A 25,986-nucleotide genomic window follows, 5' to 3' on the forward strand; every position below is an offset into this window, starting at 1 on the left:
TAATAATAATCTTTATAATGCTCAAAGAAATCTCAGGATTATTGTGAGGTAATATTTGGAATTTGACATTTTTCTAATACGTAATAACTGTTTAAATTGGTGTTCATCAAATACAGCAATACACGAACAAAAATCCAACCAATATTTTCAGTCTTTTTTTTTTGTCAGATGACCTACGGTCCAGCAGAGGGCAGCAGAGCGTTGAAGATGACCCAGTCGTGTTTGTATGCAAACGCCGTGTGCGCGCGTGTTTATTTCTTCTTTTAAAGCCTTTAATTATGAAAACATCTTCAAAACATGTCACCATGTTTTAATTTAAGGCCACAAAAGCTACATTTATATGTCCACAAATGTAAAAAGATGATATTGTTTTTGTTGACAAGAAGTGGAGACGACTAAAACATCGAGGAAAAAGAAACACAGTTGATCTCTGCACAAATAAAAATGGTGGCGGAGTATTCTTAAGTCGACAGCAAGTTAGTTTGGTTCAATTAGGCCAAAAGAATGCTTGCTCTTTCCTCTTCCAAACCTATTCAAGAGTTTATAATTAGCATAACAACACAGCTGCACTCAGGAGCGCCAGAGAGAACACGGGCCTTCAACATAAAGATGCACATTTGACATTTGACAGAGGCTCTCGTGCTGACAGGAGTTCGGAGAGTCAACAGGTCATTCATAGTAGGCTGTTCAACATCCCAAGCTAGCAAGTTCTCATTCATGTGATACAAACCAAAAACTATGGTAAAAATACAGATAATATAATATAGAAGAAGGTCTCTTGACCAAATTAAAGATGGATTTCTTGTGAAGCTACTTTTTACGTACCGTCATTTCCCATTATTAATACGCAACTTTTTGCCGCCCCGAAAAGTTGTTCCCTCGTATTTTACAACGGTGGCTAAAAAGTATAAATATTTTTCATATTTTACATATATGTATGGAATTTATGCGCAAACATAAGGGGGCTTTTCATAACGTCACAAAGTGTAATTCGTTTTTATGGGTAACATTCTCACGCTAAATTAGTTTCCAATACTGATCATTTCAGTCGTGAGCCACCCTTAAGTGAAAAGTGTCAAACGTTGCGACATGTTGCGGCACGCTTTGAATGACACAAGGGAGTACCTGTGACCAGGCTCCAGTGTTCCACCCGGGCGGGCAGGCCTGCGTGTTGCAGGGCCGCAGCTGTGCCGGCGAGACGACAGGGCAGAGGGAGTGCGCCGCCGCCTCCTCACGCTGGTAGGTCACCTTCCTCATGCAGCGCAGCGTCCTGGCCTGCTGGCCCCCGCCGCACGAGCGACTGCACACCGCCCAGTCTCCTGTCCACCAGCTGAAAAGGAGAACGCAGAGAAGATTGGGAATGATGGTTCATTGAAATTGGAAAAACATCCAGTTCGCTGGAAAGTTCATGTTTGACACTTTTTTTGCTGTCTTGAGTTTACAATTGAACAGGTCATACATATTCTGATTTAATTTGTTTTTTTCTTCTTCAAGGCATTTTCATGAAGAAAATAAGATTCTTGTTTCTTTTTGAAATGAATCAGAGTTTACAGAAAATTACAACCTTTTTAACAAAAACGAATTCAGATTTTTTTCTGTTTGCTAATAACAAGCGATTTTCTTAACAATGTACTGTTTTTTTTATAAAGAAACTTTATACTCCTGAAGTGAAGCTTTTATATATATAATATATACAACTAGGAAAAAAAGAACTTTTCTATTGATCATGTAACTTTTTGCAAATAAGATTACATATTTCATTTCTAATATGTAATGAAAATATTTTTTTTCAAAAATACAACTTTGCCCTCCAAGAAAAAAAAGTGTTATTTTTCTCCAAAATATCACTTTTACAGAAAAGAATTTGGCTTTTTTTTTAAATGTTGCTCTTTATCTTTAATTTTTTTTCTGAAATGGAAGACTTTTATTTCAATTTTTTTTTTTCTAAAAATTATTCATGTTTTTTTTCCCCCAATGTCCCAAGGGACAATTTCACAGCAGTTTCTTTATTCCTCAATTTTTTTTTCACATATATTGAGCGTTTTCCCCACCTATTATCAGAATGAGATTTTATGAATGATACCCAAAAACGAATCCTTCTTTCGCAGTAGCCCTTCACGTAGATTTAGACCTTAAGCTGTTCCTCAGTGTCAGAGAATACTTATCTATGCAATGTTGATTTCGGACATAGTCAAACGCAACAAAGTTGTCTTTTAGCACAAACTAACAAAATCCATTTTCAAAACGATCAGATCTTTTTGAGTCCTCCACGTCTTTGCTCCAAAATAGCCGCCGTCTTGGCACCGCAGCTCAAGGGGGAGATTACTGCAAACGAGTGGTCTGACCACCGCCGGATTTTAGGCGGGAGAGAGATGGCGAGTCGTGCAGATGGCTCAGGATGCTGCAAAAATAAAAACGACCTCGGGGCACGGAGGCACTTTGCCTTCTCTTTAGAATTCCGCAGACAAAATTTTGGTGGGGAAAGAGTTGCTTTAAGGACCGGTTCTTTTCTCCCTTTGCGTTTTCCCCGAGATTATAAATAACAACAGATCACTGCGGCTCAGCTCACCCTAATTTGCATCTCGCAGATGCTCCGTACGGAGATACCCGACCAGGCGACTATTTTGGTGGTGTCACGCCTTCCTTAAGTTAGTATTGATTTTGATGGGAAACCAACAAGTATCTTTCAGGAATGTATTTTTTTTTTTTGCTGCTGATTTTGGTCGAATGAAATGCTTAACCCCCAGAACTCATCCACACAACGTCAGAAATAGATCAAATGTTCAATTCGCAACAAAGCCTTCCCTGAAAGTGCACAGAAAATCATCCAAAATCATTTTTGGATGGAAGTAAAATTTCATTAAATTTCATGTGGGTTGCTTCCAGCAGTCCTTCAAAGATTAACTCATCCTTTTGTTTGATTGACTGAATTCACGTCCACATACAGTCTACCAAACAGAGAGATGACACAAAATTCCGTTTTTGGAGTTTTTAAGACTTGTGGCATGGCGGCTAAGTTTGATGACTTGCCATAAAAACACAAAACTCATACTCAATTTTAAAAATCAGCACCTAAGCTAGTTTCACTGAGTAATATCCTGTAGACTTGGGCCCCCTGTCTCCTTATCTTAAGTCAACAGTCTCAAACTTGGGCCTTAAACTGGACAGTGATTTCAAACTCGATCGGCAAATTGGTGCCGTTGTTAAATCCAGCTTCTTTCACCTTACACAGCTGGCCAAAATAAAACCTCTCCTCTCACATGAACACTTTGAGACAGTAATTCATGCCTTTGTCACATCCCGGCTCGATTACCGCAATGCCCTTTACTTTGGAGTCAGCCAGTCCTCCATTAAGCGCCTTCAGCTGGTCCAGAATGCCGCTGCTCGCCTCTTGACTGGTACTCGTAAGAGGGAGCGCATAACTCCTACTCTGGCATCCCTTCACTGGCTCCCCATTCATTTTAGAGTTATTTTCAAGATCCTCTTATTTGTTTTCAAATCTCTGAATAATCTCGCGCCACCTTACCTCTCTGAGCTCATCCGCCCCTACACACCTGCCCGGCGCCTCAGGTCTGTGGACCAGACCTTATTAGAAGTACCAAGAACTAAACTGAGGCTCAGAGGGGATGGAGCCTTTTCTGTTGCTGGTCCCTCTCTCTGGAATGACCTCCCACTGAACATTCGGCAAGCCTCCTCGCTGCCCATCTTCAAAACCCTCCTCAAAACTCACTTGTATTCTTTGGCATTCGACTCAGCATGACTTAGATTTGTTCTTGGTTTTACTGTTTGGTGCTTTCTACCGCCTTTATTACCGATTTGTCTTACTGTTTATTGTGCATGTTAAATTGCTCCATGTACAGCACTTTGTATGCAGCGATGGCTGTTTGAAAGTGCTCTATAAATACTGTTGACTTGACTTGACTTGACTAATATGAAATTTGGTTGGCAAATCTGTCACGAGCAGACCCATTAAAAAAAAAGAAAATGCTGAAAATACCAAATCTGTCAATTTGGTTTGAGGTCACCAGAAAGACAAACTCGTCATCCAGATTTCGTACGATGATGACCAAATTGGAATTACATTTACCAGAAAAAATGATGACGGGCACTGCAAAGAATTTGAATTTTTTTCATTTTCGAACCTGGCGGGCCAACCCATTCCTGAACATCCTTTGTGGGCGGTACATGGAGGGCAAAATCGATGATAAAATACTAAATTCAAATAAGTCCACATGAAAATTCAATCCTCAAGATTTTGGCCGATGGCTCCCAAATTTGAAACCATACTCCGCAGATGAGTTTTCCGAAACATTTGAGTTTTTTCTCATTGTGTGTGGGCCAAGTTTGACGGCTTGCCAGGAACACAAAACTCAAAAACTCAACCTTATTCTAATCTCAACCAAACTCTTGAAGGCCTTCGGGTGCCTCTGAACCTTCACAACTATCTTGTAAAACTGGCACTTCATCATCAATCATACACAATCCCCATTTCCATTTTGACGATGAGGAATTTTGTGCAGAACCGCAGTCACCACTCTTTTCCCTGATGGCCAAACAGCAGCGTGTGTGTGTGTGTGTGTGTGTGTGTGAGGGGGTCTTAAAGTGTAAAGCAGGTCTGTGTGTCTCATGGAGGGCTGGTCTGACTTGGCCTGGAGAGACAGGCCGGTGGCCCCGCGGGAATCACAGCACCATAAAACATGTCAGCAGACAAAAATGCAAGAGTGAGAAGCAAGTCATCCACATTAAGCGTAGAAAAATAAAACAAAACACTTTTTAGAAGACGCACTGTATGAATGAGGGGGGAAAAATATATAATATACTATACTACTTTACAGGGCGAAATTGACACACTTAAAGAAGGCCTTCATGAGAAAAAGGAATTGAAGAGGAAAGAAGGCCACACACCTCACACTGAAGCACTTCTTTGACTGGATTGGATTATTTCTAGCCGTTGCGTTTATTTCTAGTGAGCAATGTGGCGATTAGCAGTAGTAAGTGGTGAGAAGAGCGATCCTGTATATTCTATGACACGTATATTATGCATACATGTGCCCATGTGTAGAAGACTGGACTATTTCAGAATAGTCCGAGTTGATGTTTAAAGAATTATTTCTTTGTTGTGTGTTCACAAACACCCGCATAGAATTTATTTTGTGATTTCGAGGGTTGATATTATTTTCGATTTTCTTAGTGCCATTGAAGCTATCATTAATTTCCGTTTTTCTGGGGCGGTCTTTGAACGCCTCTCGAGCCATATGCGGAAAAGAAGGTGCTTTGTAGGATAGAGAGGCTTCTGCTTTTGTTGGAGAGTTTTAAAGAATTAATAAAGTGAACGTTTGAAAAAAAAAACACTCTGCAGCTCTTTTTTGTCTCGGGGCTGCAACACAAGTACTGTCTGACTGTGCGTCAGGCGAGTCACTTCGAGGGAACAGTGCTTGAAGTGGAAACAAATAAGTGCCGGTACTCCCCCCTTAGTTGTCTGTTGCTAGGTAAATTAGGCAGTGGGCAACAGCAGAGCCAATTCACTTTACAGAGTGAATTCATTGAAAAAGAAGAAGAGAAAGCAAAGCGACGCAACAGCCGACAGATGCTGTTGTCCAGGCGGACACTCGCTGCTAGCCGAGGACTTGTGTCGTGCCATACGATGAAGGCGTAGGAATTAGCTAGCTGTTTCTTAGCAGCTTTAATTAGCGTTGTGTTGCTGTTGGTAGCAACTCTGGAATGGCAATTTTAAAAAACGGGATAATCCAAGCCAAAACGTCGAGAACGTAAACCTCTGTTTTGTTTTTTTTTATCTTCAGCATTTTAAAGCCGAGCAGAAGAGCAAAAACATGCAATACTACATGTATTTCCTTGAGCTCAATTTCTACTTTTCTATTCGTCTTTGGTGCCATCTTGTAGTTACAAATACAGCACAAATCTACCCAAAGAGCCATGAATTGGCGACTTTCTCAGCGAGTCTAAATATGCAAATAGAGAAGGGCTTGTTGTGTAGAACTCTCATCCCCTTCCAAACAAAGGGGCTGTGTTTGGACGTGCATTGGGGCACTTTAATACCTTTAGGTGAGATAAGAGAAATGCAATGCCTGAGATTAGTGGCAGGAAATGGTGTCTCAAGTGTTGGGAACAGAGGCCGTGTGTTGGCGGCGTCAGTGCTCAGCCCGGACTTGTCGCGGCAGCCCCAGCCAAGCGGCAACGTCCCCGAGCATCCGACGCATGCTTTGCATGTCTATTTTTTGGCCTCGCGGCTTGGACGCGCAACACATAATTGCAGCATTAGTGGAAGTGCTCGCGCTCTCCCTGACCCCAAAACGCCGTGCCTTGCCTCTTCGGTGCGGCGCACATGTAAATCACTTGCTGCGGAGGAAAGGCCTTTGGTTGGGGTGCTGCTTCGACTTGAAACGCCACCGCAGCGCTCGAGCCTGCGTGCGCGCACGCCCTCCTTTTTGGAAGCCAACGCAATTTGACATACAAGGTCTAGACATTGGGTGGGCTGATCATCCCTGAAGGTTTTGCTGAAGTCAGAAGTTGGTTTTCAAACTAAAATAAAATGCTCCCAGGAAGGATGATGGACACGTGGTTCGCACATCTGCTTCACAGCTCTCAAGTTCAGGTTTTGAATCTTAACGTTCCGAACAATTCAAACACACCCATGTCAAGTGAGCGGTTGTTTCTCTGATTGGCAAGCAACCAGTCCAACGTGAACCGCGCCTGGCAAAGTCCATTATGATGGGCTCCAACCCAATATTCAGTTCTGAAAAATCACCTACATTTCGCATATATGATGGAAAAAGTCATCTGAATACTTTTCAATTCCGCCGAGGTTTGTGCGGACATTTAAAAATAAGATTTGTGGTACATTTATATTCAAGTATGTAAAAAAGTGTTCGTTGTGTTCAGGAAAGATTTTGCTCACAGATATCAACACGGTCAGGTCAATCGCATCAATCCAGACCTGAAAAAACGTCTGAAAACACTAATGTGCATTCCAGGCCAGTGGTAGGCGATGTCATTTTGTGGAGAAAGTTGAGCTCAAAAGTGAAATCTGTCAATGAACAAGTGACTTTATTTCACTCTGTATGGAGAACGCTGTCAAATTGCTTCGCCTTGTTATCAATAAAACCGTGTACTCTGGAGGGTTGATTGATGTAAACTGAGGCTAACGTTTTTAGGACTTTTTTTTAAATTACAGGCTGCAATTTAGTGTTTGTGGATGGTTGACTGCAAGAGACTGGAGGGAGAAAAATATATATAAGTAGAAATGCAAAAACTGCTTTAGGAATTACAGTGCCACTGATGCGCCTGGCTATCGGGTGACAAATTTTCATCCACATCACAACGAATACATTCTCTGGCGGCAATCGGCTCAACACGCCGCCTGTGATCAACATGATGCGCGATGGGAGGCGCCCATTGATCTGTTAAGTAGAGACCTGAGCCGCAAACCCTCTCGGTGAGTTTCTCAAAAAAGGAACCAAGGAGAGATTAAAGAGTGGGCAGAGGAGGAAGGCAACGAGACCACGAACAAAGTGCAGACTCCCCTCGACCGCAATGCGTGAGGGTGCCCGAGCCTGTAATAAAACCAGCGCAACATTTGGCGACATGGAAGCACGCGCCGCAAACGCACACACGCGCGCACACTTACTATGCAGGGCAGGGCTGCGTATTGCAGAGGTGCGAGCCCAGCGTAGGTCTTGTGAGCGGATTGCACATGGTGGCGTTGACGTGAACTTTCTGGTCCTGCAGGCAAATGGCCTTGGTGGAAATGCGACCTGAAGGGATGGAAAGAGGAAGAGTTTTTCAGTATGGTATGGGTGTTCTCAGAGATCCTACGTTGACTTAATCACTTCAAAATGTTGTATTTATTGAATGGAAATATTGTGTCTTTGTCGATCTATGCCAGCAATGTACAGTGACATGCGGTACGATAACCGTATTTTACACACTATAAGGCGCACAAAAAAGCATTCAATTTTCTCAAAAGCCAATAGTGCGCCTTATAATTCTATGTGCCTTATATATGGATCATTATTCTGATTTCTTGGAGGTAGTATTTAAAATGTTCTGTAAAGCACTTTGTTAGAGCTGCAGTGGTCGTGAAAGCTCCATATAAATAAAGCTGTATTGTATTGTAATGTATTCCCTTTAGCATAGCTCCATCTAGTGGATGCGTAACGCAACCACAGCCACTATTGTGGCTTCTATTCTCTGCGACTTATAATGCGGTGCACCCTACATATGCAAATAGTTTGAAAATAGGCCATTCATTGAAGGTGCGCCTGATACGCCGAAGGGCCTTATAGTGCGGAAAATACGGTAAACGATCCTCCAATAAATGGCATCAATTCAGATTACCATTCAGAAAAAAATAGCCTTGCGTTCAAAAAAAGCGGGCCCAGATTTCACACCAAATCCAATTTATGAGACAATTGAAACAAGATCATCATTATTTCATGGTGGCATTTTAGCTTGGTGGCGTGCCGTGGCGTTTTTTACGAGAGCCTCAGCTCAATAACGGTCTGGAAGCTTTGTACCGATTAATCCAAGAGTCTAGCAGAATATTTGGGTGTGGGTGTGGGGGGGTCACAAAAATAATTAAAGGTCATGAACATTTATTGTGATGAATTCTGATTTAGCGATTTGATTAGAAGGGGAAAAAACTGCCGCGTAAAAGAAACAAGCCATGAAATTCCTGTTTAGATTACTACCACATGAAAGAAAAAAAAAACAATAGCATACATTCAAGGACCACAGCGTCTAATGAAATCTAAGTATCGAGTGTGTATGAAAGGAAACTTCATTGTTGAACACGCTGCAAGTAAATAATGCTGGGAAGCATTTGAGGGAAGCGTCCAAGTATTTCTCTTTGGGAAAATGTATCCACACACATTATTTGCATTCAACAAGGGGGTGCTCAATAGACGTCTGTTCTCCCGAGTGCACTTTTTGTTTGTAATTGTAGCTGTCAGATGTGATTACGTGGGATCGAAAATCCTCCTTCAAGATCACATTTTAAATGGCGATGGACAGATGGATAACGTTGGAACGCTGGAAACCAAAATGTTCCCATTTTGAAGTTACAAAAAAAAAAAAAAAAAAAAACCACTATGAGACTGTAAAGTTCAGGTTGAAGAACAGATAGCGCCATGAATCCAAATTGTTAAGATGTGTTAGCCAATTGGACGCCTTTCTGGATAAAGTGCAACAAAACTGGAAACTCAAATGTGTTTTTGGCATTCTTGTCACTGTGGCTCTCGGCTCTCGGGCAGTTTGGGCGTGTCCGCTGAATGTGTCGAAAACGCGCCCCGCTCAACTTCCAACTGTCAATCAAATACGTTCACACATCTAGCATCTACACGTCCTTATTAATGTTTGAGTCGCGAAAATATACCCGCTTAAAGCCACCGAGGCATCATCATTTTACTCTTCAATTTCGCCAAATTGCTGCTTATAATGAAGCGAGTTGAATTTGAGCGCACTGCCACCATTGCATTCATATCCTGAGTTTGTGCTTACAAGTCAAGGCAAAAATCGCCTGAACGACAGCTGGAACCTCCAAAAATTTCTCAGTCAGGTCAAAGTACATAACCGTTGAGAATTTTTCAAAAAAATCACACCGAGCTGTTCTGTAAATTGTGGCGTCCGGTGAAGATGACGTTTTCAAGCTGTTAGCATAGGCTAGCTAGCTAGCGAGCATGCACGCTGTGGTAGTTGAAATGGGGCAAGTCATTATAACTAAATAACTCACAATTACACGATAGCAACTGATGGGGAGAAAAAGACGCTCATTCGGGCTATAATGAGAGTGGGGCAACTCAAACTGGATGTCCAGGTGAGTCCCGAGGTGCCCTTTTCGCGACGCCCCCACAAGAAATTTTGGAAAGCTGAAAAGTTGAGAAGTAGTTAAATGGTCTATCTCTGCAATTGATTACTAAACAGCACCTTTTGCACGTTTTCAGCATTTATCTCCAAATCACTTCACTTAACACGGCATACATTGTTCTAATGTGGTATGTGTTTAATTTTACCTTTAGGGAGCGATTAAAAAAAAAAGTGGGCCCCCAAGCCACGCTTTGGGATGGTGGGGCAGGAAATTTATATTTTCATTGAATTGTTTTCTTTCTCTTCCCTTCCCCCCCCCCAACCCTTAGGGTGTGTATTTATTATTTTTGCCAACCGGTTTTGCCATTTGTGCTCCATCTTCCACTCGCAGTCATTCATAACAGAACTGCTCGAGGCACGCATGGCCAAGACCCATCCAACCTGACCGCCGCCCGTAGCCGCGAACGAAGGCCAATCCTCAAAGACAAACGCGTTAAGCCGACATCCAAACTCATCCAAGTCACCTCCGGCGCAGGGAGCTGAACAGTCGGAGCGCACCACGCCCCAGCTGTAATCTGGCTTCCTCTCGGTGCGAGGCAACGTGTACTCCCAAACCACTCCGGGATTCTTGCCTTGCAGGAGGATCTAAGAAGAGGAAGAGGAAGAAGGAGCCATTTATTATTTGAAAGAGAGACAGGAAGTCAGGCACTGGTCACATTTGCGCCGAAATTTTGTTCTGTGGGCAAAGACCCCAGAGTGTATCAATCTCCATCCATGTGTCCATTTTCTATCACGCTTATTCATATTCGGATCATGCGTAAGCTCCCTGGACGAGTGCCACTTGGAAAGCACCAATAGATTTATGGACTATTGTGAGTTTTCACAGAGCCTAACATGCAGGTTTTTGGATTATGGGAGGAAGCCATCGTACAGGGTTGTCCAAACCTTTTTTGTTTGAGGACAGAAAAACGGAGGGATGAAAGGGCCACTTTTAAATTCTTCAATTTTTTGAAACGCACCCATCTCCAAATTCAGAACCAAAAAAAAAAAAAACTTTAGTAATGTGATCATTTTTCAAACAGTTTCTGGACTCTTTGTGCCGTCTTCATAAATCAGCCACAGAGCACCAATTGGAAAAAAATATTTTTGCCTCAAATTGAATTATCTTTATTCACTACAGTTTTGTGAAGATAAATTGTGTCATTCTTTTCTTCATAAATAGTTTATTTGAAGCTTCAAATATAGAGAAAAGTTCTACAGTATATCAAATGTCATTTTTAGGTGGGTCTTTGTTTTTCTATTTTTTTTGTGGTCATATTGCGAGCCTCAGAAAAATGGATGGTGGGCTGCAATTGGCCCTCAGCCAGTAGTTTGGACACCACTGCCATCGTTCCTGGCAAGGCAAATTTATTTATAGAGCGCATTTCATAAACAAGGCAACTCAATGTGTTTCTCACAACAAAAAGCACAACACCAAAAAGCATTTACAAACCGAACAACTGAAGACATTCACGAAGCAAGGAGAACAAAAGTACTTACTGTATGATCAGAAAATTGCTTATTTTCGGTTGATTGATTTAACAAATGCCAGGAAGATCAAGACACGGCCGTGGAGCCTTTTACTTCCCGATGCAGAACATTTCATCTGTCCAAAATGGTTCCTCCTTTTCAAACTCTCCGAGCCCCCCCACCCCCACGCGGAAGGCCAGCTCTGCCTAGCCCATGTGACCATGTGTGACTCCGCTGGTCTTAAGCGGTTCAGACTAGACATGTGTGTCAGGGTGCAGATAGATAGGAAGATGCTAAGCCAGGAGAAAAGGTCACAATGGCAGAAGAGCTTAAATTGGATTTATGTGCCAAAGAACCACTGATACCGAACCATACAAGTATGAGTCAGACGTGTTAGCAATTAGGTGACCCTGCTGCCTGGTGTCAAATTCATGAACTGTCAAACCGCGTCATTTTTTTTATTCAAAGTGAAGATAACATGGGTTTGACACAAGGTGGTAGACTTTACGCCCTCGTGGTTTGCCCGCCTGCCTTGCAGTTCTGAGATCTGCGTTGGAATCTGGGCCGCGGAGGAGTTTTAATGTTCTCCGTGTGCTTTGCATGAATTTTTCCCAAGTACTCCGGCTTCTGCCCACATTCCAAAAAACGTGAATGTTAGGAATGGCCGTGTGTCAATATGTGCCGTGAGACTGACCGGTGACCAGTATAGGGCGTGGCCCGCCTCTCCTCCAAAGTCAGCTGGCAGAGGCTCCGGCCCCACCCATGACCCTAATAAGACTTAGTGGTATGGAAAACAGTGGAGATGGCTGGATGGACTACAAGGGCAACAAATGCCTGGGTGAAAGTCTCCGCAACCCTACGCTTTGGTCGCTATACCAACCAGGAGTGTAACGGTATGCCAAAAATCACAAAACTGCACTGGAGGTCTGAGTGGTGGACCAAGAGGAAAGTCGATAACGGACGTTGCTTTCAACCGCGTCCGGAAATCTTAGCCTTGGGCTCCGAGCGAAATCATTCTTCCAGCACGGACATTCTTGTGGTGTGCCAGGCCTGGGCCTGCAGTGTAATTTCGCTCCAATTCTTTGAGCTTGATGAGTGGCGCGGTGGAGATGCGGAAAATCTGTGGTCTGTTGTCTCTGATGCGACCATGTTTTGTACTTGTCAAACATGACAAGGATCGTACACTGTCTGCACCTTAAATGTGTCTATTTCCACCACGTGACAGCCGGCCCGTCAGTCATCCCAGTTATTTTCGTCGGAACTGTCACCGCACCACTGCTAATTTGACGGAATATGCAGATTAGGATGTTGATGGTTGTGGAAGAATGTTTATCTTTGCTGGTGTTTGGCTTGGAGACCTATATTTGGCTTTGTCCAAAACAATTATTGGAAAAGTTGTGTGGTGTTTATCTTGGCACGCTATGTGAGCGCCTATTGTGTGTCTTTTGACACAGAGGGAGTTGTTGCACAGATGGAAAACTGCAAAATACACAATTGTGTCCGCATTGTATTGTTTCCGCAGCTGTTTGCGAAGGATTTTGGACACCGCTGCATTTGCATTTTATCTCATTGAATCGCCACAGATTGTGTACCAAGTCCTGTGGGATGTTGTGTAAGTTTGCAAAGTATCTCTTTTTTTTTAAAGTGTTGTTTGTGCATATGCTTCAGTACAATGGTAAGAAACAATAGCGGATTTAGGACAGAGCCCTGGGGAGCACTGTCGAATGATGATTTGCTAATTTTATAACTGTAACATCTGAAAATGGGTTTCTGTCTGAAGGCTAAAAAGAATCATCCGTGAGAATGAGTGAAGGTATTTGCGACCCGTATTACAACCAAGCGACAACAGTGGACCAACGCTCTACAGGCTGTCTCATAAAAATCTCTAAATGCAACGTTTTTGTTAAAACTAAACAAACCCCAAATTGGCACATCGTTTGACATTTCTTTGCAATCCAAAGAGCCACATGTACTGCACAGATTCTCGAAATTTGGTTTAATTTGTTTTATTTGAAAAATTTGACAAAAAAATGACGAATGGACAGACTAACAAAAAATAGTTTCGATAATTATTCAAACACCCATGATTTCAAAATTGTATAGAAAATTTAACAAAACTTTTACGGAATCACCAACTATAGCTTTATTTCAGAAAAACAACCCCCCCCCCCCCCCCACCTCCTGCCAAACAACCTTTTTTGTTTTTAGTTAAAATAAACTTTAAAATATGTTTGTTGTTTCCATCTAAACATATTCCTTCTCACAAAAATGCAATGTTAAAACAATTGCATTTTTGTGAAATCGACCGTGAAAATGACCGGTCAGTGTAACCTTGCACGGTTACAACTCCAACTAAAACGTCAATGGCCAATCAATTGTACTGTTTGCGTTTGTCTGCCAAATTCTGAACTGATGCATCGGTCACGGGACCCAGCGTGCACTTGCAGGCGTGAAGTGATTGTTTCAGTGCGCGGTTTTTCACCTCACGGGGGTTCTCGAACACGGATCTGACCCGGGAGGCGCTCGGCTTTCGCTCTTGTGTAAACTGGGCTCCAGGCCAAAGTAAATTGGTGATATTGAAAGGAACGTCAGTAAAGTTGATGCTTAAACTCGAAAAAAATCAAGCGGGGCGAGAGTAATCTTTTTTGATTTTCGGCAGTTAATCCAAAGGCCTCGAATGTAGTGATTGCCGAAATGAAGCACCTGGAGGTCCGCGAGTCATATTATTCTTGCAAACATTGCAAGATATTTTATTGAAAAAATGTGACTTTTTTTCTCCACTAAAAAATTGTATTTGTTGTCATGTAACTTATTTCTCAAAAATAGAAGTGTATTTAGGAGTGCTCAAAGTTCTTAGGTTTGATTGTCGCTTATGAGGTGATTCTTGAAAAAAAAGAAATCTTCTATAAGAGACCCCGTGAGGCAAAAAGTTTGCGTTCTCTAATGATCACATTTGCTGCTTCTCATCCGTGAGTCTGGGCTCAAATTAGACGTCCAAATAAATGGCCCTCCGAGGTAACCAGGAATCAATGGTCAGTTAGGAAAGAAAAGGATGTGGCGGAGGTACGCTGGGAAATGAGCGGCGCGCTGTCCAAATAAAGAGCCAGCATGGGCCGAGAGAGGAAGTTACCTTCCCCTCTCACCAGGCTTGTTGCCAAATTCAATGATAGCAGTGTGTCGGAAGAATCACGCCACGTTGTCTCGGGACTCCACACACATATACATATCTATATATACATACAGTGCGCATATTTTGAATGGACAATAAATCTCGAGTAGAGTATCCAGTTCCACGTCGCATTTTATCTAAAGAAACTAGATTAGGGCACAGGTGTCACACTCAAGGCCCCGGGGCCAGATCTGGCCCACCAGATCATTTTATGTGGCCCGCCAAAGCCACATGAGAATGCCGTCTCATTCAACATGTCAAGTTCTACCTTGATTGCTAAAATCTGGACCAAAATTTCAACTTCTCCTACGTAATAAATAAGAGAGATATTGTAAGCATTTTCTTGTTACCAAACCCCTCATTAAAGTGACTTAAACAATCATTGAATCAACCATTATTCTTGACTTCTTGAAATGCTTTCAAAGTCATAACGGCCCTCCAAGGAAAACGGTCACTTCAACGCGGCCCTTGGCAAATATGACTTTGACACCCTCTAGACTAGGGGATCTTTGCAAAGAATATTACAGTGTACGATGTTAAATATATAGATTATTTGCCAAAGGAACGCAGGCACGTATGCAGTAGTTAGCATTGGCGGTGTAACAGTACAATGGATGCGAAGATCTGTTACGTAACAGACCATATCAGGTAAAAGACAGGAAGTTTTGCTAGGAAACAAACAGATTAGCGCAGCTTCTGGCTAGCAGATAGCATGGCTAGCCGCATGTTTCCGACGGAGACTTTAAAGCAATTACAAAATGAGATCATCATTCAGACTCACGAGCTGTAATGTTATTAAATGCGCTTTATATTTACTTTAATAATTATTAACGTTGCCCTGAGGTTGGCTGGCAACCAGTTGAGGGTGTCCCCCCGGCCTACTGCCCGAAGACAGCTGGGTACCAGGCAACTACAGTACAGTATGTTGATCATCATTTGGATATGGAAGAAAAATAAAAAAGGTGCCGTTAAAAGAAAATTGTGGATTACCACAAAATGGGGTTTATCGTGTCAAGCTTGACGGCATTACACTAAATTGAACAGCAGCATTCAGCGTCAACGATGGCGATAAAAATCAGCAGAAGGAAGGGATTTCGTGCTCCCTCCTCGCCTGACCTTAAATCATCACATTCAAAGAGCTCAGTTGCAATATTCTTAATCTTTTAATCTAGCCGCCATCGCCACTGCTGCCGCACTCTCAAGATCCTCTACCATTTTTTTTTTGTAATTATAGGACATACTTAGAGAGATTACAGCGGTGACATCTGCAGATCAGTATGAAAAGACAAGACTGACTGCACATTAAGCTTCCCTTTCTTTAAAGGACAGCTTCGGGTTGTTCAAACATTAATCCTCCTTTCATATTTCGGCGATGTCTCGATCAGTTATAATCATGTAAAGCAAACATGAAGCCCAAAAGGGGACAAAAGAGAAGAGCAGACACAAAGCTACTAAATGTTGCTGGAAAATGATTTGGGTTAACTTTTTGTAGTATCCACAAAAATTGAAAACCATTAAAAATGCATTTTTTAAATCCACATCTACATAAATTTGCACAATCCTTTATGTCAACACTCGCATAGATTCAAAGCCTTAACACACAATGTAGCCCAGCTATGACGCTACCGTTTATCTGTCGTTTCGCAGCTCACGAAACGGCAGTTGTCAAATCAAAACATGATCTCAGTTGTTTGTCAGTTCAAGCTCTTTAATAGCCATGCGGCAGAGAATAAAAAACAAACACAGGCATGCGGCTAAAACTCTGTGGTTGCCACTAGCTACCCAGGCTAAACTTAGCTCCTCCCTGACAAACAAAGAAGTTAGAACAGTTGACCTGTATTGCGGCATACATACTAAAAGTCAGGACTTTGGCAGCATTTAAATTATTTTATTTTTGAGAAGTGAACTCTATTCCCTTTTTTTTGTGGCCAACATATATTGGAGTAGGGCGGCCTGGTAGTCCAGTGGTTTGCACGTCGGCTTCACAGTGCAGAGGTACCGGGTTCGATTCCAGCTCCGGCCTCCCTGTGTGGAGTTTGCATGTTCTCCCCGGGCCTGCGTGGGTTTTCTCCGGGTGCTCCGGTTTCCTCCCACATTCCAAAAACATGCATGTCAGGCTGATTGGACGCTCTAAATTGTCCCTAGGTGTGGGTGTGGGCGTGGATGGTTGTTCGTCTCTGTGTGCCCTGCGATTGGCTGGCAACTGATTCAGGGTGTCCCCCGCCTACTGCCCGGAGATGGCTGGGATAGGCTCCAGCACCCCCCGCGACCCTAGTGAGGATCAAGCGGTTCGGAAAATGGGTGGATGGATGGATATATTGGAGTTTATCAGCATTTTTAAAAGATATATTGATGTTATTTGGGATCAAGGTTTGGGGTGCAGTAGTTGAAACCAACCATCTAAACGATGTTAAACATGACTGCCCGCCTCTCTGGAATGCGGCGGCTCAAGGACAGCGGCATCGTTTCGCCTTGATCTAAATGCAGCAGAATATGTTTCCCTACTCTGGATGCTCTCGTCACACAAAAGCAAACAACAGCAAGCACTCGACAAAGCCCGGCCACAAGTCAAACTCTCTTTTCTGAAATAGCTGCAAAAACATACAAACGTGGATGGCCCGGTGACCAGCGAGTGGCGCAACTTTTGGGAGGTGTTACTCTCGAAAGATTGGCAAACAGCTCATTCTTGAATGAACAAGTGTCCTCACGCTCACCTGGTTTCAACTTCTGGTTTCTACAGCCAGAGTTCAGAGTTCAAGGGAAAATAAGAGCTTGCGCTGACACAGTTATGTGCCGAGAGCAGCCCCCGTGATGCCTGCCGCTTCGGGGCAAGGTAAAAAGGCACACCGTCCTGCTTTATCGTCTCTCGCCCTCGATGCAGTTTTCCTTCCGTTTTCTCGCTCCGCTAACCTCCAATCACGTTTGCAACAAAGGCACTATTGAGGTCAGTGGCCGCGGGGGCCACACGGCCGTGGCTTTGGACGCTTATGGAGACGCGTGACTGCCTCTTTTACATTGAATGTGCCAAAGCTCAGAGACAGCACCACTGATGTACAATGTTGACGCACAGTTGAGGTGTGGGTTTTTTTTGTTGTTTATTTTTATTTTTTATTTTTTGTCAAAGACCCCCTCAAGATGTGAAATTCAAAATGCATTCTAAATGACTGAAGATGGTTCATAATATTAAAAAAAAAATGGAAAGAGAAAATTCCTGTCTGAACTTGTGTCACTTCATGAATTCTCACAAGAGCTCAGCCCACATTGTGAAGCCGGAAATGTCGACTTTTTATGACAAATATAAAAATTTAAAAAAATGATAGAGATGTCTCTGTCTTGGCTGCTCAGTACAAAATAGGATGTCGATACATCTGATTTGATGCAAATATTGGATATCAGCCTTACCTCAAACACCAGCGTCTCGTTGGTGGGTCCGGCGGCGTACAGGCTCTCGGGCTTGCTGAAGGAGCGCTGGTAGCTGAACGTGGCCCCTCCGAAGTGGAACTTGCCCGGCCAGTCCACTGTCCAGTCTCCCGTCAGGTAGTACTTCCTCTTCAGGGAACGCACCGCCAGATAGCTGGTAGACACCGCCATCTCTTCCACTCGAATGCTCCGGGCACCTGCCGGGATGGTTACCATGGAGTAATACTCTGGGTAAAAAGAAAAATAGGCAGGATGAGACGTGTGATGCTTTTTGTGCTGACATCTCGGGCGAAAAGTGGGAGAAACTTACCATTGGCCCTGTGCTGCAGTGTGTACATGCCTTTGTAGAATTTGCATGTAGAGTTGCTTCCCTTGCATATGCCGCACGCATCCAGAGAGGCCTTGGATCCTAAAATCTGATCGCAACCAACTGCCTGCACACAAAAACAAAAGGGGGGATTTTTTTTTGTTGCAGTGGGTGCAGAAAAATCCATAAAAGTAGCAGGGGCTGTGGGTGCATGCATGGGTGGAAGCATGTGACACGTACAGTAAAACTGTTGAACACACCGTATCATTTCTTTTTCGGCCAAAATTGATGAAAATGGCCAAAGATCGTGAAAATGTCGGGGGGGGGGGGAAAACAAAAGAAAGAAAGGGAAAATTATCCACAAAAAGAGTCAAAATTTACCCAAAGAAATTAATGAAATGGTTCAAGATAGAATAAAAATAACAAATTCTCAAAATTGACAACAATTAAATAGTGGTTGAAACATGAATAGATCTGCAAGAATAATCACTATATTTACAAACAAATCAGCAAAAAAAACAACAACAACAACTTGTATATAAGTGAATATAAATATAAGTGAAATTGTAAAAATACATAAAAGAGTAAAAATTACCACCAAAAAATAATTCAAATTTCAAAAGTGAAAATAGTTTTTAAAAAAGTGACATTTTGACCTAAAATTTTGATTTCATTTTGAGTTGAAAACTCGTTCAAAATAAATAAATAAATAAATACATACATAAATGTCCAAATGGTTTCAGGATTTACAGTAGCCTAGCTGGAGTTAAAAACAGCAAAAAGTTGCTAAAAAAACATATAAAAGTGGAAAATCATAGAAAGAGAGCGACATAAATGTCAAAAATAAGGGAAGAATCATAAAAATAAAATAAGTGAAGACTTTCTTACAAATCCATGAAGACAGGTCAAAACATCGGGGAAAAAAATAAAACAAAAATAATTGTTTTTGAAAAACAGTACAAATACATGCTCACTAGTGAGCGCTTTAAGTGTTGAGCAACAAGGCCACACAAATTGTATGGAGCAATTTCAGGATTGCAGATTACAGTGCATTCCACCCTGGCTGTGTTTAATGCCCTTTGAATACACCCCCCCCCCCAAAAAAAAACCAATTAGATGACATCGTGCGGAATGGGCCGTAAACTGACACCGAGCTTTCGACCCGTTCGAATGCTCAAATCCAATCACTCTCCTTTAAAATTTCTCCGTAGAAACTGACACACAGCTGTAATTATTTTACTGCGATGATGCTAATTCACATGCGCCTCGTCCAAATTGGGAGATCGCATTGCCACATACGGTTCAGTAAGGCACGCCACAATGTCTATAAATACGCTGAACTTCACATGCAATTCAAGTCGGTGCCAATTAAAGCCGATGCTTGGTGGCCCACCAAAAGCAATAGCGCCTGTGGAAACGGGACAAAATAAGTGTCAACGCGTCGGTTTGGGTTGGACCGCAAGACAATTGCGTTAAGATCATGGTCAGAGTTTTCAAATGATTGTTTGGAAATGCGCTCTTGACGGCTGCTGAAAGGTGACACTTGAGGTCTACCCAAGTCGGTGAAAGAGACGACGTTTTAGTCCAAGCGGGACGAAAGGGATTGAACGGCGGTCACTCTGTGGACTGGCCTGCTACAGCATTTGCGTTTTTTTCTCTTTTTTAAAGGGAATCATGACATTATGAATCACTGATAGAGATTTTTGTACCTCACAAGCGCCATCGATACAGAATTCACCCATGTGCTTTTACGCCTCGCAAGGCAACTAAAATGACTGCGAGAAGTCAAAACTTTGTGCTAAACTGGCTAACAAAAAAAACAACAACAGTCGAAGTTGTCAGAAATGGTTAAAGTTCTTTTGCAGACACTCATAAAACATTGACAAAAAATTTGTAACACGCTCTTGGAAATCAGAAAAATAACACTCATGAGTACTTCATAAAAAAATGCATCTAGCCATAATTAAATAGAATGTAAAAAATTAACTAGCTTATTTATCATGATTAATTCATTATGCGCCTCCATATGGTTGATGCGCTGTAGCCACAAGGGGGTAGTGTAGTGCAGACGTACAAAGTACACAAAGAAGAGTTTCACAACGAAGTGACCGTGTAAGATGCTGCAATATATTCATCGCTTTCGCAGAGTATAAACAATATATGACCAAGAGCCGATTTATATTGCCCTTCTACATGTGTTGCTGCATTGTTTGTGTTCAGACATTCGCTGTCTAAAGTCATTCAGTGTTATTCAATAACCCATTTATGGCATTTTATGTTAACATGAAGTTAAACGTATTGCGCAATTCTCTTTGTTTTATGTTTAGTTTGACCGTGAACTTCAACAAATGAATGACTTCAAGCAAGCACTTGAACTCGTTTTTGAAAATTCGCTGCCACGATACAGTGCTTGCATTTCAATTTTTTGCTTGCAAGTCAAAAAGTTGGTCTGGTCACTCAAAAGGTAACGCTGTATTTTAGGGGGGTGGGGGGGGGGGGTTCTTCTTCTTTTCATTATGCTGAATTTTAAAGGTCATCAAAGCATTCGGAATCATTGATAGAATCTTTCGTACCTCACACACGCCGTCGATACAAACATCGCCTTTGTGGTCGGAGCAGGAGGTGCCGTCTTTGACCTTGCTGGACATGGCGAAGAAGAAGTCAAAGTCCTCGGCCGTGCAGTACAATTTACAGACGTCTTCGTCTGCAGAGAAAAATCCCTCAATTAGGCTGGAAAACAGTCAAACAAACCTCCCAAGGCAGAACATTTTCTGAAACGGGTTCCTTGATTCGATAAAGAATGAAAGAATAAAGTTTGGTAAAAATGTGTAAAAATATACTGTGCGTCCGTGCGCGTGTGTGCGAGTGTGTGTGTGTGTATACTGTACTTATATGTATGCATGCACAGTGTAGTGGTCAGGATTCAGGCGTCTGTGCAGTTTGCATGATTTTCCCCACGTGCCTGCGTGGGTTTTCTCCGGGTACTCTGGTTTCCTCCCACATCCCAAAAACATGCATGGGAGGTTTATCGATCACTCGAAATTGTCCCTGGGTGTGGTTGTCAGTGTGAATGGCTGTTAAGGGGAGGACCCCGCCTACTGCACAAAGTCAGCCGGCGACCCTCGTGAGAATAAAGTGGTTTAGATTCCTTGCAATCATAAGTTGAGGAACACCGTCCCGAAACTGTTTGACTATTTTCTCACGCAGTTGTTCACAAAGAGGTGAACCTCCCTCCATCTTTAATCGTCACTGACTGAGCAATTCAGGGAACTTCTTTTTCTACCCAATCATGGCACCCACCTGTTCTCAGTTATCTATTGGATGTTCCAAACAGGTGTTTGATGAGCATTCCTCAACTTTCGCTGTCTTTTTTGGCACATGTCCAAGCTTTTTTTTTTTTTTTGGAAACACATTGCAGACATAAAATTGCAAATTAATGATTATTTGCTCAAAAAAAACAAAGTGAAAACATGAAATACCTTGTCTTTGTCAGGTATTCAATCCGGTATTGGTGATTTTGTAAAGAATAATAAGTAAAAGATTTTTAAAAAACATTTGTGAAAACCACCAACAAAAAACCCCCCAAAGTCTTGTGAAAAATGGTCAAAAATGAGGCAAAGGACAACCAAATATGAGATCTATGTGTGTGTGTGTGTGTGTGTGTGTGCGTGCGTGCGTGCGTGCGTGCGTGTGTGCGTGTGTGCGTGTGTGTGTGTGTGTGTGTGATTAGTGGTGCTCCAACTTCAAGTGAGGTCTGAGCGGGAAAACACTGACGGTGAAGTGTTTCGGGGGATTTCTAACATGGCTTGAAGCAGAGTCTTTTCGACAAGTCTCAGCAGATGGCAGCGAAGGTGACTTGGCCCTCAGTTCCCGTGGCAGTTTACAATCTTCCTCCCTCCGTAACCTCCTATTCATCAAGAGCTTAAACAGGGCCCGGGACGGCGGCCAAACAGATCGCTGTCCTTCAGCGCACGACGCCCCTCCCCCTTCCCCTTTTCCTTCCCTCTCCTCTTTTCCAATCTTTTCCCAGTATGTCAAAGGCTTGCAAGTGGCTGCATGCCTCCCGTCGGAGGTGGCAAAAGTTCTCACGTTTCAGATACTTGTGTCAAAACAGACTGGGGGGGAAAAAAGTGGAAGTGCCGCTTCAATCGGTTTGATTGAGGAAAAGTTAGAAGGAGGTTGAAAAAAAAAAACAGCGCATTCTGACAAAAAAATAAGTATATCAATGTAAAGGTATCTGTTTTTGAATGTAGGGTGTAAATCTACAAAGTCTGTCAAATAAATACTCAAGTAGAGTACTAATACCAGAAAAAAAAGAACCTATGCAAGGACACCACTAGCTGCCATGCATATCACATCGAGTGATCCTTTGCCCAAAGCTTTTTGGGCCACAGCCGCAGTCAATGGAGCTTTCGGCGCGGCAGGAAAAAAAAAAAATCTCATTAAAGGGATTTGGGCTGGAATTCGGAAGATCAAGTGAATTAAGACCAGACAAAGCTCATCGGCAGCAATTCGTGCTCCTTTGTGTGTTTAAGACGAGCCGCTCCGGCCAATCGGATTGTAGCTCTTTGCGCTTTATGTCGAAAATATTCCCAAGGATTCAATTACGGGGAACTAATTAAGAAAGTACTTAATGTTGGACGGACCAACCGTGACGGGACTGAATACACTCTAGTGGGTCTGCTCAAAATTACTTTTGTAGAGAACCTGGGATTTATTTAATTTATTTATTATTATTATTATTATTAGTCGTTTTTTTTTTTTTTTTTTTTTTACAAAGATCCCATTTTTCTTTTTAAGCAATGACAGTGAGATTGAAGACACATTTTGCTCACTTTTTGGGATTTACTTTATTTTCTAATGACACCAAACAAGATTTGAAAACGTTTTTTTGTTTTTTTGTTTTTTTTTGGTTTTGTTTTGGGGTTTTTTGCCAGCAAGTTTTTCCCTTTTGTCAAATAACATTTTACTTGTTTGACAAGTTTACATTAGAACGCTATGAACTTGTGCAAAATATTGGCAGCTTGAAAACACATGCTTTCGGTTAAAAGTTTCCGACATGTACAAATGTCTTATGCAAAGAATAAATTGGCACCATTGGCTTCGGTAATATTGGCCTTCTCTCTGCCTCTTTTCTGGTCATATTTTAAAAAGGTGAAAATGATTAAGCTCATGCTGTCTGTCCTTAGCAGGAATTCAAGCGACATTCAAGTGGATCCAGGTACGTTCGTTAGGTCGAATTATAGTCTACTTAAAAAATGTATCTGGACCCAGAGGACCTTATTCCATGCAACCGCTTCATGAAATAAAATGGAGTAAATCCAACCAAAACGTTTTTGGTTTTACCCCAGTGAACGGGGGCGCAAACGTTACCGTCCACTTTGGTGTACGGCTTCCACTTGTAGTACCAGCCCCTGAAGGGTTTGCTGTTGTGCTCAGCACATTGCTGCGTCCGGAAATCCACGCTGTTGGGCGGGCACGGGCGAGTGTTGCACAGCTGGTTGTGGCGGCCGGGGCCGTAGCAGAATTTGCCGTTATGCTGCGGCCTGGAAGACACGATTGTCAGAATTGATTGAAAATCGTGAAAAACACAGAAAAATTTTGCGAATACATGCAAACAAAACAGAAGAACAAAACATTATCCCATTCATCACCACATGTTGGACAAAGCTTGATGACTTTTAGCAAGCTTTGGGTTTCCCACAGCCTTTAATTCAAACATTCCGGCAGGACCGCCGGTGGAGAAAATTGACTTTAGCTATTTACGTTAGTTACCAAAAAGTTTCTGACTAGCGCGCACCCGGAAGACTCCTGCCGATCTCATAAAAACAGTCATGTTGCTCAACTTGGCGAGGATACTAAAGAATGCTGACTAGAAACAGAAACCCAACGGGAGGACAGGAATATCGAGGAAACACATGCATGTGTGTGTGTGTGTGTGTGTGTAGGTGTTGGGGGGCTGGGGGTGGGGAGAAGCAATATCATCCTGGATTCCATTTAACGGAGGAGTGATGGAACGGTGTTCCGAGTGTATTCTATTGGGGGTGAAAGGGAGTTTGTGGGGATCGCCATCATCACAATCTTCATCTTATTACTGCAGATAATCACAAATGACCGGCCATATGCTTACACGGCATACTCAAGTGCAGTTTGCCTCAAGGAATTCTACCGTGATCATTTGATAGCATGTGTCATCATCGTGCTTCCAAAACAAGACATGAGCCAGATTGTTTGCTTGGACTGACAACCTCCCTTCCGCATCGACACCCCTACGCTAAAGCAGCCCCTGACCAGCAGACCCTGACCTCAACCCTACTGGGAATGTGTGTTGCATCCTCAAAAACATGAAATGAAATCTATGACTTGAAATGAATGACTTCAAGATGGCGCCGCGAGATTGGCTGCCTTTACAGCAGCTCCTGTACTTTCTGTCTACATTTTTCCTTTCATTACTTGGCTGCTGTAAATTGGGAATTTCTCCATTGTGAGATGAATAAAGGTTTTCTTAATCTTATTGTTATATTTCTAAACTACACTGTAACCTCGATTTAAAGGACTGATTGAATGAAGGGGTCATTCGTTACAGACGATTGTCCCTTACACACCAAGTACTTTTTTCTTAGTTTACCTTAAAAACCATCCCATGGGATGATATTTATTTTGACTAGGTGGTGGAGCTCAAAAACAGTAACCAGGAATTAAATTCTCATGTCACTGAGGAAGAAGTCAAAAGGGCAATTGAAAAAGTTCAGAGTCAAGAAAGCCCCTGACAATTTTGAATTCTTTAAATGGAGCTGCTGATAGTAAATGTTAACTTTCCAAAAAACACTGTGAACCAAGACACACTCTCTTGGGAGCAGTAAATGATCAAAGAACACATTTGCAGCACCACTTGGTTTAAAACAGAGTTCTTTTCCAAACGATCTAACCTGCGGTTTGTAGAGGCTGAAAATGACCTTTGGAGTCTGTCAATAGTGTTTATTGTTGCTGCGCTAAATAGAGATAAATGGAAAGATAAATAACTTTACTTCCTGTTAATGTACTTGCGGCCAACAGTCTAATGAGTGTTCCATCATGTGGTTTATTTGTGACGCATTTTGAATAGTTATCCTTCAGCTTTACATGAGTCCTAGTTGAGTAAACCGTAACCTTTATACAATTTTGTTTGCTGTGTTAACACTTGTCCAAAAAAGAAGAGTGAAACATACAAGAGTTCCATTAAAATGGACTGAAGCATGAAAGCTCCACTTAAATCTGCCTAGCAACAGGAGGAGCTAATGTCTGGTCTTCACCTGGAGGACCTTCCTGAAGGAGAGTCTGGGGCTCCAAATCAAGCACCACTCAGCCTTTACCTCACCTCTTTACATCGAGTGTTGTGACAAAATATGCACGGTCAGGTCAAGATTGTGACCCTAATCTCTCGGGTTTGTTGGCCGGGATTAGGGTAGACCGCGTTTGATCTGGCAGGTGCTACGTGGGGTAGGGGGAGGCAGGTGGAGGACGTGGGGGAAGCAAAATTCATTTTCCACCTTTGGAGCAGCTACTACAAGGGCTTTAATCTGCCGAACTCACAGTAGAAGACGCTCGATGAAGATAACTTTGGCCGCGGCACTGAGGCAAAAAGTCTTCAGGGGGTCAAGTTCAAAGATAATTCAAAAGTGGCTCGATGAAGATGAAGAGAACACAATAATTAGGCAGACTCGACAAATACTTTGCCCTTCATGTTGCGACAAGAATTCTCAATTCGGCGCAGACACCC

General features: G+C 42.5%; 1 protein-coding gene across 1 annotated transcript in view; it reads right to left on the bottom strand.

Annotated features, from left to right (window-relative positions):
- Window positions 1-25,986, bottom strand: part of adamts18 (ADAM metallopeptidase with thrombospondin type 1 motif, 18) — a 57,515-nt gene that overhangs the window by 6,137 nt on the left and 25,392 nt on the right. The window contains exons 13-19 of the mRNA XM_086107621.1: window positions 23,601-23,773; window positions 20,801-20,931; window positions 18,231-18,354; window positions 17,903-18,147; window positions 10,347-10,467; window positions 7,646-7,772; window positions 1,126-1,330 (exon numbers count right to left, since the gene is read on the bottom strand). Of these exons, the coding sequence (XP_085963747.1) occupies window positions 1,126-1,330; window positions 7,646-7,772; window positions 10,347-10,467; window positions 17,903-18,147; window positions 18,231-18,354; window positions 20,801-20,931; window positions 23,601-23,773 (1,126 nt within the window). The remainder of the gene's footprint in view (window positions 1-1,125; window positions 1,331-7,645; window positions 7,773-10,346; window positions 10,468-17,902; window positions 18,148-18,230; window positions 18,355-20,800; window positions 20,932-23,600; window positions 23,774-25,986) is intronic.

The sequence above is a fragment of the Hippocampus guttulatus genome, chromosome 3 (genome assembly GCF_054856545.1).
Source record: "Hippocampus guttulatus isolate MCC_2025c chromosome 3, RoL_Hgut_1.0, whole genome shotgun sequence".
NCBI lineage: Eukaryota > Metazoa > Chordata > Actinopteri > Syngnathiformes > Syngnathidae > Hippocampus > Hippocampus guttulatus.